The sequence below is a fragment of the Hippopotamus amphibius genome, chromosome 4 (assembly GCF_030028045.1).
Source record: "Hippopotamus amphibius kiboko isolate mHipAmp2 chromosome 4, mHipAmp2.hap2, whole genome shotgun sequence".
NCBI lineage: Eukaryota > Metazoa > Chordata > Mammalia > Artiodactyla > Hippopotamidae > Hippopotamus > Hippopotamus amphibius.
The window spans coordinates 15,498,916-15,514,699 of record NC_080189.1 but is presented as its reverse complement, the minus strand read 5'-3'; the positions used below and the strand labels follow the sequence as shown (position 1 = coordinate 15,514,699).

Genomic DNA, 15,784 nt, shown 5'->3' with positions numbered 1-15,784 from the left:
AAACTTAAACTCACAACTCTTATGTTATGCACCTTTCTTTGTCTTTCCTCATATCTTTAAAAACAATTTACTGGAATTCCCTGGCTGTCCAGCGGTTAGAACTCCAGGCTTCCACTGCAGAGAGCCGGGGTTCCATCCCTGGTTGGGTAACTAAGATCCCACAAGCCCTCTGACACAGCCAAAAAGACCCCCCAAAACCCCCAAAACCAAAACCAATTTATTTATTTTACTTCACACTGCAGTAATCTTAATTTATACATTCAAAATTTTACAACAGACCTTTAGAAACAATTGAGATGGGTGCCACATTGGCCACTGAGTCTGCATCTTGTTTCTCTATTTCTAACAAATCAGAGGTTCTATTCTAAACTCTATAAGCAGAAATCATAATACAATGTCACATCACAAGGGTAGGTTTATCTATGGAAATAAGAAACCGTATTCTGGTGAACTCCCAACTCCAAACATCAGCTTCCTTGGTTTGGCAGAAATTTTTTCCTAAGCTTTCCAGCACTGCCCAGGAGACGGCGATCACGTGCCAGCCAGCGCCCGGGGTTGCTCAGGAGCCCAACGCGGTCCAAATCGGAAGTGGTCCTTGAAAATTACTTTCCCGAGAAACTTGCATTTGAAAAACAATGCCATTCTAATTCGCTTTTTTCCTAAAGTAAACTCACAGAGGTACAGTCAAACTCTCGGTCCCAGCACAGAGAACGACGCTCTTCTCCGGAGAAACTTTCACTCCTGCGGCGGTGAAAGCCTAAGGGAACCAAGACGCTGAGGGCACCGGTTCTCCGGCGAGCTCTCCTCCGGGACGGACCAGTCCCCCCGCGGGGTTGCCGTGGAAACCGAGCGAGCTTTGTGGATGCAGAGGCTAGCTGAGGCCCGGCCTACTGCTGTTTGTCTGTAGACGGGACTCACAGGACCGACGCCAAGATGGTTAGTGGCTTTGAACAGTGAGGGAGACCTTTGAGTAGGTCCTGGGACTGGAGGCTAGAGGTTCCCAGCACACTTCTGGGTTAAGTCTAGGATTGTCAGCAGAGGATGATATCTGTGCCCTCTCCGTGTTCCCACTGGGGACAGGGATGCAATTGTAAATGTACCGTTGCTTTCTTCCCTCCTGCTTCTCCATTTCCCCCACTCCTGAGCTGCGCGTGGGATGGAAAGCGTACGTAGGGAAGGCTGAGATGACAGCAGCTGCGCGGAAGCATCTCTTACCTCACTCTAATTGGAGGAGATAAAGAAGTAGGGAGTAGCAGTTTCGTTCAGCTCAAATACAGGGTGATGGCCCTTTTAGTAAAATACGTGTTACAGAAAGAATTTGAATAGGTTTACCTGGGTTCGTTGTTAAGGATTTGACTTATAAATCCTGGAGCCGTCACTCTCAGTTTAAAACTGACCATCGGAATGGGATCATACAGCTGTCTTTGTTGTTTCTTTCACAGATGCTTTCAAGGGCCAAACCTGCTGTTGGCGGGGACCTACCGCATACTGACAAAAGAAAGAAGAAAGGTAGGAAGATTCCAAAACTAGAGGAGCTACTTTCACAAAGAGATTTCACTGGAGCTATTACCCTGTTGGAGGTAATGTCCAAAGAAGGTTGCTTTTTAGGAGGTGAATAACCACAATATAGAGGAATGCTTGGGTGAATGCTGGTTGCTATGCTGTTGGAACAGGTGGGTGCATTCTGGGGCTTTCTGTAAATCTAGTCAGGCACAGATTCCAGGTTAATTATAAATCTGATTAAGATAAACTAAAAAGACAGACATTTCTTTTTGTTTTAAGAACTTTTATTGAGATACAGTTAACATACAATAAACTGCATATATTTAGAGTGTACAATTTGGTATCTTTTTTCTTATTAGCAAACGCATATATGGCAATCCCAACCTCCCAATTCATTCCCCTCCAACCCTCCCCGCTTTCCCCACTTGGTGTCCATATGTTTGTTCTCTACATCTGGGTCTCTATTTCTGCCTTGAAAACTGGTTGATTTATACCATTATTCTATAGTCTCCATATATGTGTTAATATACGATATTTGTTTTTCTCTTTCTGACTCACTTCACTCTGTATGACAGTCTCCAAGTGGATCCATGTCTCTAGAAATGTCCCAGTTCCATTGCTTTTTACAGCTGAGTAATATTCCATTGTATATATGTACCACATCTTCTTTATCCATTCATCTGTTGATGGACATTTAGGTTGCTTCCATGTCCTGGCTATTGTAAATAGTGCTGCAGTGAACATGGGAGTGCATGTGTCTTTTTGCATTATGGTGTTCTCTGGGTCTTGGCCCAGTAGTGGGATTGCTGGGTCATATGGTAACTCTATTTTTAGTTTTGCAAGGAACCTCCATGCTGTTCTCCACAGTGGCTGTATCAATTTACATTCCCACCAACAGTGCAAGAGCGTTCCCTTTTCTCCACACCCTCTCCAGCATTTACTGACTGTAGATTTTCTGATGATGCCCATTCTGACTGGTATGAGGTGATACCTCATTGTAGTTTTGATTTCCGTTTCTCTAATAATTAGTGATGTTGAGCAGCTTTTCATGTGCCTCTTGGCCATCCATATGTCTTCTTTGGAGAAATGCCTATTTAGGTCTTCTGCCCATTTTTTGATTGTGTTGCTTGTTTTTTTGATATTGAGCTCGATGAACTGTTTATATATTTTGGAGATTAATCCTTTGTCTGTTGATTCGTTTGCAAATATTTTCTCCCATTCTGAGGGTTGTCTTTTTGTCTTGCTTATAGTTTCCTTTGCTGTGCAGAAGCTTTGAAGTTTCATTAGGTCCCACTTATTTATTTTTGTTTTTATTTGCATTCCTCTAGGGGGTGGATCAAAAAAGATCTTGCTGTGATTTATGTCAAAGGGTGTTCTTCCTATGTTTTCCTCTAGGAGTTTTATAGTGTCTGGCCTTACATTTAGGTCTTTAATCCATTTGGAGTTTATTTTTGTGTATGGTGTTAGGGAGTTTTCTACTTTCATTCTTTTACATGTAGCTGTCCAGTTTTCCCAGCCCCACTTATTGAAGAGGCTGCCTTTTCGCCATTGTATATCCTTGTCTCCTAAAAAAGATAGACTTATTTCTTGAGGAACGCTTTTAATTGTGTCTAGTCCCACTGATGGTGAATCCAACCTAAAAATATAGAGGGAATTTTTTTTTAATAAATTTTTAAATTTATTGGCTGTATTGGGTCTTGCTTGCTGCTGCCTGGGCTTTCTCTAGTTTCAGAGAGCGGGACCTGCTCTTCATTGCAGTGTGAGAGCTTCTCATTGTGGTGGCTTCTCTTGGTGTGGAGCAGGGCTCTAGGCATGCGGGCTTCAGTAGTTGTGGCACATGGGCTCAATAGTTGTGGCTCGAGGGCTCTAGAACACAGGCTCAGTAGTTGTGGCACATGGGGTTAGTTGCTCCGAGGCATATGGGATCTTCCTCGACCAGGGATCGCACCTGTGTCCCCTGCATTGGCAGGTGGATTCTTAACCACTGTGCAACCAGGGAAGCCCTAGAGGGACATTTAATACAGTGTCAGTTCACACATTTTTCATTCCACCCCCTGACCAATTTATGATTTATTCCTATTATATATTATAACATTTTGATCAAATTTAAATAATTCTGCTGTTTCATGCTTATTCTCTAAAAATACTATATCTTCAGAAGATATTTCAAATCTCTATGGCAGTAGTTCTCAACTTTTAATATGCATCCAAGTCACTTAGAGTACTAATTAAAATGTACATTCCTGGACTCCTGCTCTAGGGATTCAGATTCTTTACAGAATTGGCCTATAGTGCTCAGGAACCCATAATTTTGGGCGAGTAGCCTAAGTGCTCCTGATGTACTTGGTCTAAGGATACTGCACTTTGGGAAATGGCTTTATGGGAAGCACATATTATAGGAGAATGAAAGGGGTGCACCAAAGCCTGAAGAGATGAAGAGTTTTGACAGCACAGCCCAGTTGAGTTGTGCCATAATCATTTCTCTAAAGCACTACAACAGTTGTATTACTCTATCAGCAATAAGTGTTTTAATTAGCTTTATGTATCTTCTCAGTCTTTCATGTAGAGTCCTGTGTTTCTTGCTAGTGCTCTGGTATTGAGCACATTGCTTAACTTTTCTGGCATCAGCTTTCTCATCTTTAAAGTGGGGGAGTTGACTTGGAAGGACCATCTAGCTTTGCAAATCAGTGGACTGAGTGGTAGATATATGTGTAATTTTTGTCAGTCTCTTTTTCTCTTCTCTCTTTTCTTTGAAGCAGTGACCACACTTTCCTTATTGTGTAATCCCATGCTGCGTTTAACTTGTCAGGAAGGTTCTGCTCTACGCTTTCATTCTTAGGCAGCCAAAGTGCCATAATGAATGGGAGTGGGACCTGCCGTGGTTTGGGATGAGGAAGTCTCGTGACCTCTCCTGTGGCTCCAGGGAATTCCTGGGGCAAATTCAGGGAGACCTCAAATAAGAATTTCTTCAGACTTAAGGCACTGCACTCAAATTCACAATCTTTGGTGAGGGGAGAATTTCTGATATTATGGAGTTAGCTACAGGAATAAATTCTTATTCAGACAAGAAAGTATCAACGGATGTCTTCATCTTGTAATGGTTGAGGTACCTGAAGTTTTGTAACAATGATCTGGGTGTTTTTTTAATTTTAATTTTACTTTTTATTAATTTTTATTGGAGTATAGTTGTGTTTACAATGTGTTAGTTTCTGCTATTTAGCAAAGTGAATCAGTTATATGTATACATATATCCACTCTTTTTTTATTTCCTTCCTATTTAAGTCACCACAGATTGACAATGATCTGTTTAATTTTTGCTTTCTCACCCATGTTTTTGACTTATTACCATGTAGGATGAAGAAAATCTCACCTCGCTGTGGTAATTCAGACTCCTCCTTCAAGCTCTCACTGCTTTCCCCCAAAACAGGACTTTTCTGTCATTGGCTGATGAATTCATGAATGTTTTTTCACAGTGGACATAAATGATTAGGCGGTCTTCTAAACATCTTTAATTCTTGTAGGCCCTGATATGCCTGTTCAAGGGTAATAGCATGATTTAAGGGCTTGTCCTCAGTGAAAGGTTATAACTCATGAATAAATATATGTGTGCGCTCATGAGACAGGTTTGAAGTGTGAAGCTGAATGTGGGACAGAGCATAAGGGGGGTGAAAATATGGGCTTTGGAGTCAGTGGGCTATGGTGGTCCCTGCCACCACACTTACTGGCTGCGCGTGGCCTTGAGTTCATTGCTTAATTTCTCTAACCCTCAGGTATTTGGCATTAAATATTTCACATAAATCTTGGTTCCTTATATATCACTCAGAATTGTTCTGAGGATAGCCCTTAAATAGTATCTGGAGTAAGCTGTCAGTAAACACAGAAAAACAACTGTGAAATATTTGACGTAAAGGTAATTGCTCTGAGTTCTGTAGGTATTGGTTTAATTAAACTGAGATTATCTTGCTTCTATAACTTGTGATTTCCTATTGCTCATTAATAACAGCAGTTTTTTACACAGAGCGTTTATTATTCGAAGTACTCATAATTATTTTTTCATAAAATTTTAACGTGAAGTTCAAACGTCATGTTGGGGAACAAGAAGAGGACACAAACTTGTGGATTGGATACTGTGCTTTTCACCTGGGTGACTACAAGAGAGCTTTGGAGGTTAGTTTAAATTTTTTTTTATAACAGAAGGGTTTTGAAATATTATTAAACTTTGTATTATAATGATACCTGCTCATGGTAAAATTCAAACAATATAGAAGGGAACAAAGGAAAAAGGAAAAAAGCCACCCTGTCTGCCTTCCTCAATCCTATTTCTTTGTTAACAGAAGTAACCATTGGCTCTTTTTTTGATGTATTGCTTCAGAAATCTTCTATATATGTATATGTATCTATGTTTGTTTACTTTTTCCTTTTAGACATATACTAATGAGATTGTTCAATATATTAATATTAGTCTTTCTTAAGGAAATCTTCACGAGAAGAAAAATAAGCCCTTTTGATAAAAAATTTCATGATTCTTTTCTCAAAGGAACTTCATTGTTATTTTGCGTGGTTAATTTTAGACATAGGAAAGATTATATTATCTTTATATTTTTTTAAGTGTAGCTTTGAAAGTTGTTTTTCTTGGTCATTGTAAACCCTACAATGTAAGTAACAATCTATGGAATTATGGATCTAGATAAAATTGTAGATGCCTTATGTCAAGTAATTTTTAATTCATAAATGAAATTGTTTGGACATTTCCCACATATTCTTACTCTCAAAATGTGATCTAAGGATATTAAAAGAATCTGGGCTACTAAAATGAAAAGTATCCAAGATCAGGTAATGAGGAAGTAATATGAATAAAAGCAACAAAATCAGTGAAGGACAAGTGAAGATGTGAAAAGGGCAGAATAGAAGCTGGTAGTATTTGTGAAAGATGTAGGAGAAAAGAGAGTAGCCCAAATGGAGTAAGAAAGAAAAAAGGCATCTGGTGAAGACTGATAAATAGTAAAAGTGTGTATGGAAAATATAGTTAAGAAAGTGAATCTCAGAAACTGTCCTTAACAGGAAAAAAAAACCAAAACCCACCAAACTTAAAAGGTGTAAAGCCAAATAAAGCCAGAAAACAATTAGAATGAAATGAAATTTGTAGGGTATTAAGGTTATCAGATTTTAAATTAACTGAACCTATGCATTTTTAATCACGTATCTTTTTTTTAATGTCTTTTTAAGTTAGCAAAAAGAAAGTATTTTAGTTGCTTTTTCATTTCTGCAGTTTGTTCGCCCATATCAATATTAAAAGGGGGAAAACAAACAAATATAAGGTTATGTGGACAACAGCCCAGCATGGGTAGGATTGAGCCTTAGCTTCAGTATTTAATATTACAGGTATAGAATAGTTAAGGAGCATATAAAATTCCCTAAATGTGAAGTTGCCCAATCAATTAGAACTCCTTTTCCATTTTACATAAAGGAATAGCCCATTGATTGCTTTACTGCTGAAATGTATATTTTAGGAATATGAAAATGCAACAAAAGAGGAAAATTGCAATCCTGAAGTTTGGGTGAACCTAGCCTGTACCTACTTTTTTCTTGGAATGTATAAACAAGCGGAAGCAGCTGGATTTAAAGGTAAATTGGCCCTTTTAATATCTGGTATTCATCACTAATAGAGTCATTTTGGAGATTTTAAAACTTATTTAATTCCTTTTTCTATTGAGGAAAAATCAAATGACATTAGAAAGCTTAAAAAAAAAAGCTTTACTCTTCAAAGAATATTAGATCTTAGCAACTTTATGTTTAAAAAGAGAGTTAGGGGCTTCCCTGATGACGCAGTGGTTAAGAATCTGCCTGCCAATGCAGGGAACACAGGTTCGATCCCTGCTCCAGGAAGATACCACATGCCATGGAGCAACTGAGCCCACGCACCACAACTACTGAAGCCCCTGCGCCTAGAACTTGGGGCTCTGCAACAAGAGAAGCCACCGCAATGAGAAATCCTTGCACCGCAACGAAGAGAAGCCCCCGCTCGCCACAGCTAGGGAAAGCCCATGTGCAGCAACGAAGACCCAGTGCAGCCAAAAAATAATAAAATAAATCTTTAAAAAAAATAAAAAGAGAGTTAATTTCTGTGCTGCTTACCCTCCGCACTTCACCTCCCCAGAAGCTACAGCCAAAAAGCAGAAGGATGAGAGAAGAAAAAGGGCAAGGTGCCTTTCTTAGGCCCCACTGTGGTGGGAAGTTCATGCTGTTGGTAGGAGTTGGGTATAGTCGTTCAAGCTCTTATGAATGTGCATTTTATAGCTTCTTCTCCCGCTTCTGAATGAGAAACCAAGTAATTCCAATGTGAAGAATCCAGGTTTCTTCCCTTTTGCTTTACTTGCCAGAACAGTCATCTTAGGAGAACTGGACTCAAATTTGCAAATAAGAGTAGAGCAAAAGGGAAATATGGGAGGAAAGATTAAGAATAATTAGAGTATGAATCAAATTAAATTCAAAGAAAAGTAGAGAAATTGGGCAAAAGAATGTTTGTTAGGAAGTATGTTAGGGAAGACTGTATTCCAAGGAAGAATTCTTAGAGAATTAGCTGGTATATGCATATTTAGGTACAATTCCAGTTCAAAGTCATGCGAAATGTAGAACTTGAAGCCTCTTAATTTGTACCCAGATTGTTTCAATTTACTAATGTAGCTTTTCCTAATTTAGTTATAAAGGCCTTTGAGTTATTTATGTCATGTTTTTAGATTTTATCTGTGCTTAGAATAGTTAGACACACGTAAGGTGATCAAGGTAGCCATCTCTCTTTCCATATCTGTTTTTTCTTTATTTTACATTGACGTATGACTTTTTGCTGTAAAGAGATATAAGATTGAGTGTTCAGAATTAATAAAATTCTCCAAGAGCACAAAAGGGATCTGGAACTTAAAAGGTGTTAATCTTTTTGTTCGGCTACTTGTTTTAGATGGAGGATAATCATGCCAGAAGATCTATGAAATGGAGACTGGGCTAGTATTTAGGGAAATGTGGCAGTGTAATTATGAAAAGGAGATTTCAGAAGGAATTGACAAAGAACACTGGACGAATAGCTGAATGGGAGTGGATTCTTACATGTGTTGAGATGACCATAACCATTTGCTTCCAGTGTTTGGTTCAGTGTGTGAACTACACAAGGTGGGCTGCTACTGGAGCTGTGAGGAGTGCCATGCTGTGCTTTACCACCAGAGAGTCAGGAAGAAGTATGGGCAAGAGAAGAACCTTAGAGTATTTAACTTCTGGTTCTTGATGATGTTGCTGCTACTGCATTAGGACTAGACTAAAACAATATAGCAGAGATGTAGCAGGATGCGATAGGTAAGGATTTGGGAAGATTTACCTGAGTCTCATGTCACTCCTGCAGGGAACTAAGTGCCATAGAAAATTGAGTTCTTTAATAAGCACCTTGGATTTTTTTTCTCAGCTCCAAAAAGCCGACTTCAAAACCGCCTCCTCTTCCACTTGGCTCACAAGGTATTTAAATTACTATTTCACACATTTAGTTTTTATGTTTTAAAATTTTAAAAAAATTTTAAGTATTTTTTAATTGAAGTATAATTGACTTCACCCTTTTTGTTTTTAAAATATTTTTCTCTTTCTTTCTTCTTGTTACCAACAAGGGTGAAAGAATTAAGTAGAAATTCTCATTAATGGTATTTCTAGAACCAGTAGAATACAGGTGTTAATTTTATAGGACTTTCTCCCTCATTAATTTTTTTTACTCTATTTATTCAGAGATGTTAGGTTTTGATTCTTCTTAAGCAGTAGTCATTTAAGATTCGTTTTTTTCCACCATGTTATGGTCTCTTAGGAAACAGAATCAAATACACCCCGCCCTGACTCCTGAAAATAAATACATACTTTTCAGAATTGCCTTATAGCAATAATTTTGATCATATCATAAAATGATTTTAAAAATATTTTTTCATATTATAAAATTACACAGTCTATTAAGCAAAATATAAATATGCAGTAAAAGAATATAACATCTACCATATTTAAAGCTAACTACATTTCAACCTTTTGCCATATCTCCTTTTGGGATAATTATTTTTTATATGCATGTTTGTATTTTTGTTCATTTGTTTTGCAGAATGGGATTCACGTTAAAAATATATTTTTGTATTCTGCTTTTTTAAAAACTTATCTTTATACTATGAGCGTATCCCCAAGTCACTAGTCTTAAAAACCATACTTTTTTTTAATAACAGTCCTTCGTATGCATGTGCCACAATTCACTCAACATTTCCTAGTTATTTGACTCCTAGATGGGTTTAATTTTAATTATAAAAATGTAATTCTAACACCCTAAAATGGGCTTATTGAGTTACTGAATATGAACAATAAAAATGTAAAGCTTTTAATTGATACTGTCCAGAGGCAGTATTTGAAAATAATTATTTTTGGTGCATTTAAAAATTTCAGGAATTCCCTATTGGTCCAGTGGTTGGGACGCCACACTTTCATTGCTGAGGGCATGGGTTTGATCCCTGGTCAGGGAACTAAGATCCTGCAAGCTGGGCAGCGTGGCCAAAAAAAAAAAAAAAATTCATTCTATAATTGTCTGTCTCTCTAAGTTCTTTCCATTTTTGCTTTACATGTCTTGCAGACTATCATTAAGTGCATACAGATTTAGAATTATGTCCATCTAGTGGATTGGAAACATTTATCATTAGGAAATGTCTCTCTTTATCTCTAAAAGTCTCCCTTCATGTAAAGACTACTTTGTCATATTTGTGTAGCTCCACCAGCCCTCTTTTGGTTAGTGTTTTCTTATTGTATCTTTTTACATCCTTTCACTCTCTACCTTTCTATGTCCTTCTATTTTAAATGTCTCTCTTATAAACAGCATGTAAAAAAGATACATAGAAAAAAAGGAAAGGGAGAAGATATAAAGAAAGAAATAGAAAAGAAAAAGAAGGTAAGAAGAGGGGGGTCAAGTAATTAATATGAGCTGTAATTTAAAGGCTTTCCATTGTTAAGGCTCTGCCTCCAGGCACTGTTTTTATTCTTTCTCTGAAGGAGAGATAAAGAACACTAGGAGCTGAAGGAAAATAGAGAGAACAGGGACAAATGGCTGAAGAAGGAGGAGTTAAAATATCCATTATGTAGATGTTGATTTCTCTAACTGTACTCTAATGTGAATCTTTACATGTCTTTTTCTTGCTTACAATTTTAGTTTAATGATGAAAAGAAGTTGATGAACTTTCATCAGAATCTTCAGGATATCACAGAAGATCAACTCAGTTTGGCCTCAATCCACTATATGCGATCTCACTACCAAGAAGCTATTGATATTTATAAGCGAATTCTGCTAGATAATAGGTCTGTGTCCTTTTATGCCTGCTTGAAATCTCATTTTGTTCCTTTCTTCTGTACCTAGTTTGGCTGACGAACTAGTGTCCTTTGGATCTAATATCACCATCTTTTCAAATCTATTTAGTTAATAATCTGGTGAGATTAAGAACTCCTTATTGTCTGGATCAGGGTTGCGCCACCTTTATTTCAGTGTTGACCTTCCAAGGAGACTTTTTAGACTTTTTTCCCCCCCTTAATTGCTCTCCCACAAAGTTTCAATACCACAGATATACTTAGGTATTGTATGTATATCTATGCTTTATACATAAAATGAGTATGATTTTCCACCTCTTCATAGGTATTGTATGTATATCTATGCTTTATACATAAAATGAGTATGATTTTCCACCTCTTCATAAGAACCAATTTTTGCCCCTTTGGGGGTGATATCACACCTGTTGAAAATGCATGGTCTAGGTGTATCAGTGTTATAGTTACATTGTACGTAACTTGCTGACAAAATTAGAAACAAACCATTCTGAAGAATTAATACTACAACTTTGTCACTGACCACTTGGCATCTCGCCTTCATCCCCATAATATCTCATCCACTTCCCTTCTCCTTTCTTTTGCTTTACTGTCACAATCTCCCACCCATTCCCTTTCTCAGTTATCAAATCTACTTGCCTTTTCTGTCCATATTCTGTGTGGTGTCTGCTTGTTTGTGTTTATACTTAATTACTGATTATGTTAGTTTTTTTTAACGTGAACAGGGAGTAGTTGAACTTTTCCCTTTCTCCTCTAATTGTCATCTTTTACTCTACTTATATCAAAGCACTCAAGTATTATAGTACAAAAAGAAAAATACTACACTGATTATATTGCTTCTTTCTTTTTAAAAAAAAATTATGTGTTTATTTATTTATCAGCTCATTGAGTCTTCATTGCTACACATAGGCTTTCTCTAGTTGCAGCGAGTGAGGGCTACTCTTCATTGTGGTGTGCGGGCTTCTCATTGCAGTAGCTTCTCTTGTTGCGGAGTATGGACTCTAGATGAGCAGGCTTCAGTAGTTGCAGCACACAAGCTCAATAGTTGTAGCTCGCAGGCTCTAGAGCACAGGCTCAATAGTTGTGGCACATGGGCTTAGTTGTTCCGCAGCATGTGGGATCTTCCTGGAGCAGGGATCAAACCCATGTCCCCTGCATTGGCAGGCGGATTCTTAACCACTGGGTCACCTAGAAAGTCCCAACATATTGCCTCTTTCTTTGCCTTGCTGTCCATTAGAGCCATTAAAAAGTCTGTAGTTTGCCTACATTTCTGTGAAGTGGACTTAACTTGTTAATCTTTAATTCTTTCATCTAATAGGGAATACCTTGCCCTCAATGTTTATGTGGCCCTGTGTTACTACAAGCTGGATTACTATGACGTGTCTCAAGAAGTTCTGGCTGTTTATCTTCAGCAAATCCCTGATAGTACCATCGCACTCAATCTTAAGGCCTGTAATCATTTTCGCCTTTACAATGGCAAAGCTGCTGAGGTAGTGATGAAATTTGTTCTTAATTTACTTAAGTCCAGTTTGAATTACCCTGTACTTCCCAGGTTATTCATGAAACTATTATCTGTTAGTCTTGATTAATCTCCCTTTGTTATTGCCAGTGTGATTCTATAAGAAGCCAACTGTATAAATATTTATATTTACCAGATATTCTAAAAAGAATGTTGACTTCTGAACTCTCTGCGTGTATCTGATATACTGTAGATGATGTTTATCTACGCCTTACATTAACTTAAATATGTTAAAACCAAACACTTTTGCTTCTTTCTGTGAAATATGTTTGTGGCTTCAAGCCATCAGCACATAATCAGAAACCTAGCATATCCACCACTCTCTTCTCTTTCATCCACAATCTAATTATCCACCAGTTCCTATCAGTTCTATGTCCTAGACATATCTTTTATCTGTCCCGTCTTCCCTTTTGCCACTGCTCTAGTTCAGGCGTTCCTCATCTCTTATTTTAATTCTTTAAATAGTTTTCCTGCCTCTAGTCTTATTTTCTCCAGTCCAGCCATTGAGTTTGTTTCACATACCTATGTTCTGCTACTACCATAGCTATGCATACAGCATTCTCATTTCCTGGAGCGCCTTTCTCTGCTTGGTATACTTCAATGTCTCCTTTAAGGTTACCCCAAGAGGCATTAATGGTAGACATTTTGTAAATACTTAGAAATTGGTTAACTTATAGGCATTGTGCACAGTACTTTATATCCTTTATTTAGTTTCCCTGACAATCCTGTGGATAAATTCTGTTATAGCTCTCTCTCTCTTTTTTGTTTTTAATTTTTTTTCCTTGTTGTTATAGCTCTCTTTTATAGGAAACTCAGAGTATACAGGAGGCCATACATTATGACCCCATTTTATTTAACTACACACACACACACACACACACACATAGATATAGATATAAATAGATCTATAGATATGTTCTATACTATATGTATACACAGATTCAAGTGTATATATTTGTATATGCTTTATGTACAGATTTTTTTTGGTTAATCCTATGAGGGGGCCGTGCTTAGAAATTACTTCCTTGGCCATTACCTTATTTGATGTCAGAAGCCACCAGAATTTAAATGTAAAATTTCTGCATGTGTCAAAATTTTAAAATCTCACCTTGCCAAAAAAGTAATGTAAGTGGCATCATACCACTCTAGAGTAGGGGGAGGAAGGAAAGACTGAAACCAGAAAATTAACTACTATATCAAAGCAAAATTTATTATGTAATAGCAAGGAACACTTTTAACATGCTTTATACTAACAGCAGATTCAACTGCTGAGTCAAATAGTGTTTAGCAGCTGGCGGTTGGAGAACACGTCCTTAACATAAGCTGAGATTCACTTTTCATGGCTTATGTCGATAAGGGTAGTCAGTTGTGGCAAAACAAATGCCTATCAATTAAATTGCTTAGTATGCAATGCAGCGGTCTCTTTGTATATTGATATTACATAAAATACATTCTTGGATATACTCGTGTCAACTAGAGTCCCTAGAGTCTGGCTAGTTCCCAGCATCAGCAGTTTAATCGTAAACTCGATTTGCATTTTGATCTCATTAGAGGTTTGTTTAGAATAATAAAAGAAGTGTATTCTTGCCTTTCTACCTTGAGTCAGTCTTGGGGACTTTGCCAATTGTGGTATAAGGTCCAACCTATTAAATGTTTACATTTAGTCTGCACATGTTCTTTCCGTAGTCTGGTATGGGTGGCATGGCTAACCAATATGCTGTAGGTCTAACGCTATCAAAGTTAGGATAATAAATTGCACTTCCCATTTACTAAAGGCGTGCTTTTTCATTTGAAATTGTGTCCATGCAGATCACTTATTGATTTTATAATGGTCTCCAGCAGTAGATGACTATGTCAAAGATACCCTAAGAAGCTTTTTTTTTTGGTAGCAATAGGATATAGTTTCTGTTTACTTATGATAATTTTATTAAACCATTTAAAAGCAGGCATTCCTCTAGTAACTTTTATAACGGGCTCTATATTGTGTAGTTCATTCTCTCTCCAAACACCAAAGCAGTCTGCTTTTCTATAATAAGCATGAAATAATCTGTAATGGTTCACTCAATTCTTAAAGTACTTTAAACAACTTGCCCAGGGTTATACAACTAACAATGAGAAATTCAGGTCTCAAATCCTGATTCTAAAACCCATAGACTTAACCACTAAAATTTATTGCAAAGTTAGGTGTACATTCCTCTTACTCTTAATTTATATATATACATAATAATATAGCTAGCAAATAATAAGCATGATTTTATATATGTGTATATAACATCCAATAATATGGTTATAATAATACGGTTGTTGTATCTTACCAACAAATAACTGGTAATAATATGGCTATTATATATGATTTTATATCTATATATAAAAGCATGCTTATTATTAGGTAGTTGCCTAATTTTTTTTTTTTCTGAAAAGGTTTTATTATGCACAGAAGGGAGGGAGCTCTGTCCTTCTTGGCTGCTGCTTTGCTCATGGCTGACAGGACATGACTCAGCTCCTTACTCTTCCTTTTGGCATGGATGTCTGTCCCCACCCTTGTCTTGATGAACTTGAGGGCCTGCTTGTCCTTGGAGACCTGTGCAGCTCCATGGCCCGCCGTTCCTAAGGAGCGAGGCTGCATACCTCTTGGGCCCTGTCACTCATGCACTTGGGGTACTTGGTGAGGCGCCCGAGGAGGCGGCTCTGCCTCGGCCTGCTTACATTCTTAGTCACCTTGTGGCCCTTATTGAGGCCTACAGCCGTGGGGTAGCACAGAGCCATGGCCCTGAGCTGCACTGGGGCCCTGGGGGTCCGGATGGTGGCAGATCCTACCTGAGCAAGGCCTCATTAACCTGCTTTAATTATCTTTAATCTAGACAAGCTCATTGAGGGTTGAGACTGTCTTTTGACATTTGTATGTCAGGGCCTGGCACAATGCACACACAAAGTCAATGCTAGCTCAGTAATGGCCGAATGAGAAATTTAAAATATGACTAACAAATTAAGGGAGAATCACGTTTAAAGATGGAGGAGGTTCAAAAGAGGTTAATAAAGATGAAGACTGAGAAAAAGCCACTGGATTTCATAACTGGGTTTTCCTACTCTGATTAGGGTATCATTATTATTGGGTGTTGAAGCTAGATGGCAAGGAGATAAGGAGTGAATGAGTTGTCCTAAAGGATATGGCAGAGGAATGACAAGTAGATGATGAAGAAATAGAAGCAGTGAATATAGGATGCTGGTGAAAGGAAAGAGAACACTGGTTTCAGAGGATAAAGAAATGTTATCCCCCCAAACTGGGAAGGCCTCCAGGGTAGTGATTAAGAGCAGGAGCTTTGAAATCAGTTAGACCACATTCCAATCCTAGCTTACTAGCTATGTGGCTTTCAGTGAACTACTTAACCT

The 15,784-nt window shown here is 37.8% G+C and overlaps 2 protein-coding genes across 8 annotated transcripts in view; one reads left to right on the top strand and one right to left on the bottom strand.

Moving 5' to 3' along the window:
- Positions 1-580: 580 nt before the first annotated feature.
- IFT56 (intraflagellar transport 56) overlaps positions 581-15,784 on the top strand; it is a 44,236-nt gene continuing 29,032 nt past the window's right edge. Inside the window, exons 1-7 of one of the 7 annotated variants that reach the window (XM_057731691.1) lie at positions 581-936; positions 1,443-1,580; positions 5,578-5,670; positions 7,014-7,128; positions 8,954-9,003; positions 10,709-10,854; positions 12,194-12,365. In XM_057731691.1, coding sequence (XP_057587674.1) covers positions 934-936; positions 1,443-1,580; positions 5,578-5,670; positions 7,014-7,128; positions 8,954-9,003; positions 10,709-10,854; positions 12,194-12,365 — 717 coding nt within the window. In that variant the 5' untranslated portion in view covers positions 581-933. Of the gene's footprint in view, positions 937-1,242; positions 1,581-5,577; positions 5,671-7,013; positions 7,129-8,953; positions 9,004-10,708; positions 10,855-12,193; positions 12,366-15,784 lie in introns of those variants that run through there. The other 6 variants (XM_057731685.1, XM_057731684.1, XM_057731688.1 and 3 more) reach the window with 6 other exon arrangements.
- On the bottom strand, positions 13,679-15,160 carry LOC130851087 (60S ribosomal protein L36-like). Its single transcript, XM_057730957.1, is given in 3 exon segments — positions 13,679-13,685; positions 14,830-14,980; positions 14,983-15,160. Coding segments are annotated over 3 exon segments (336 nt in total).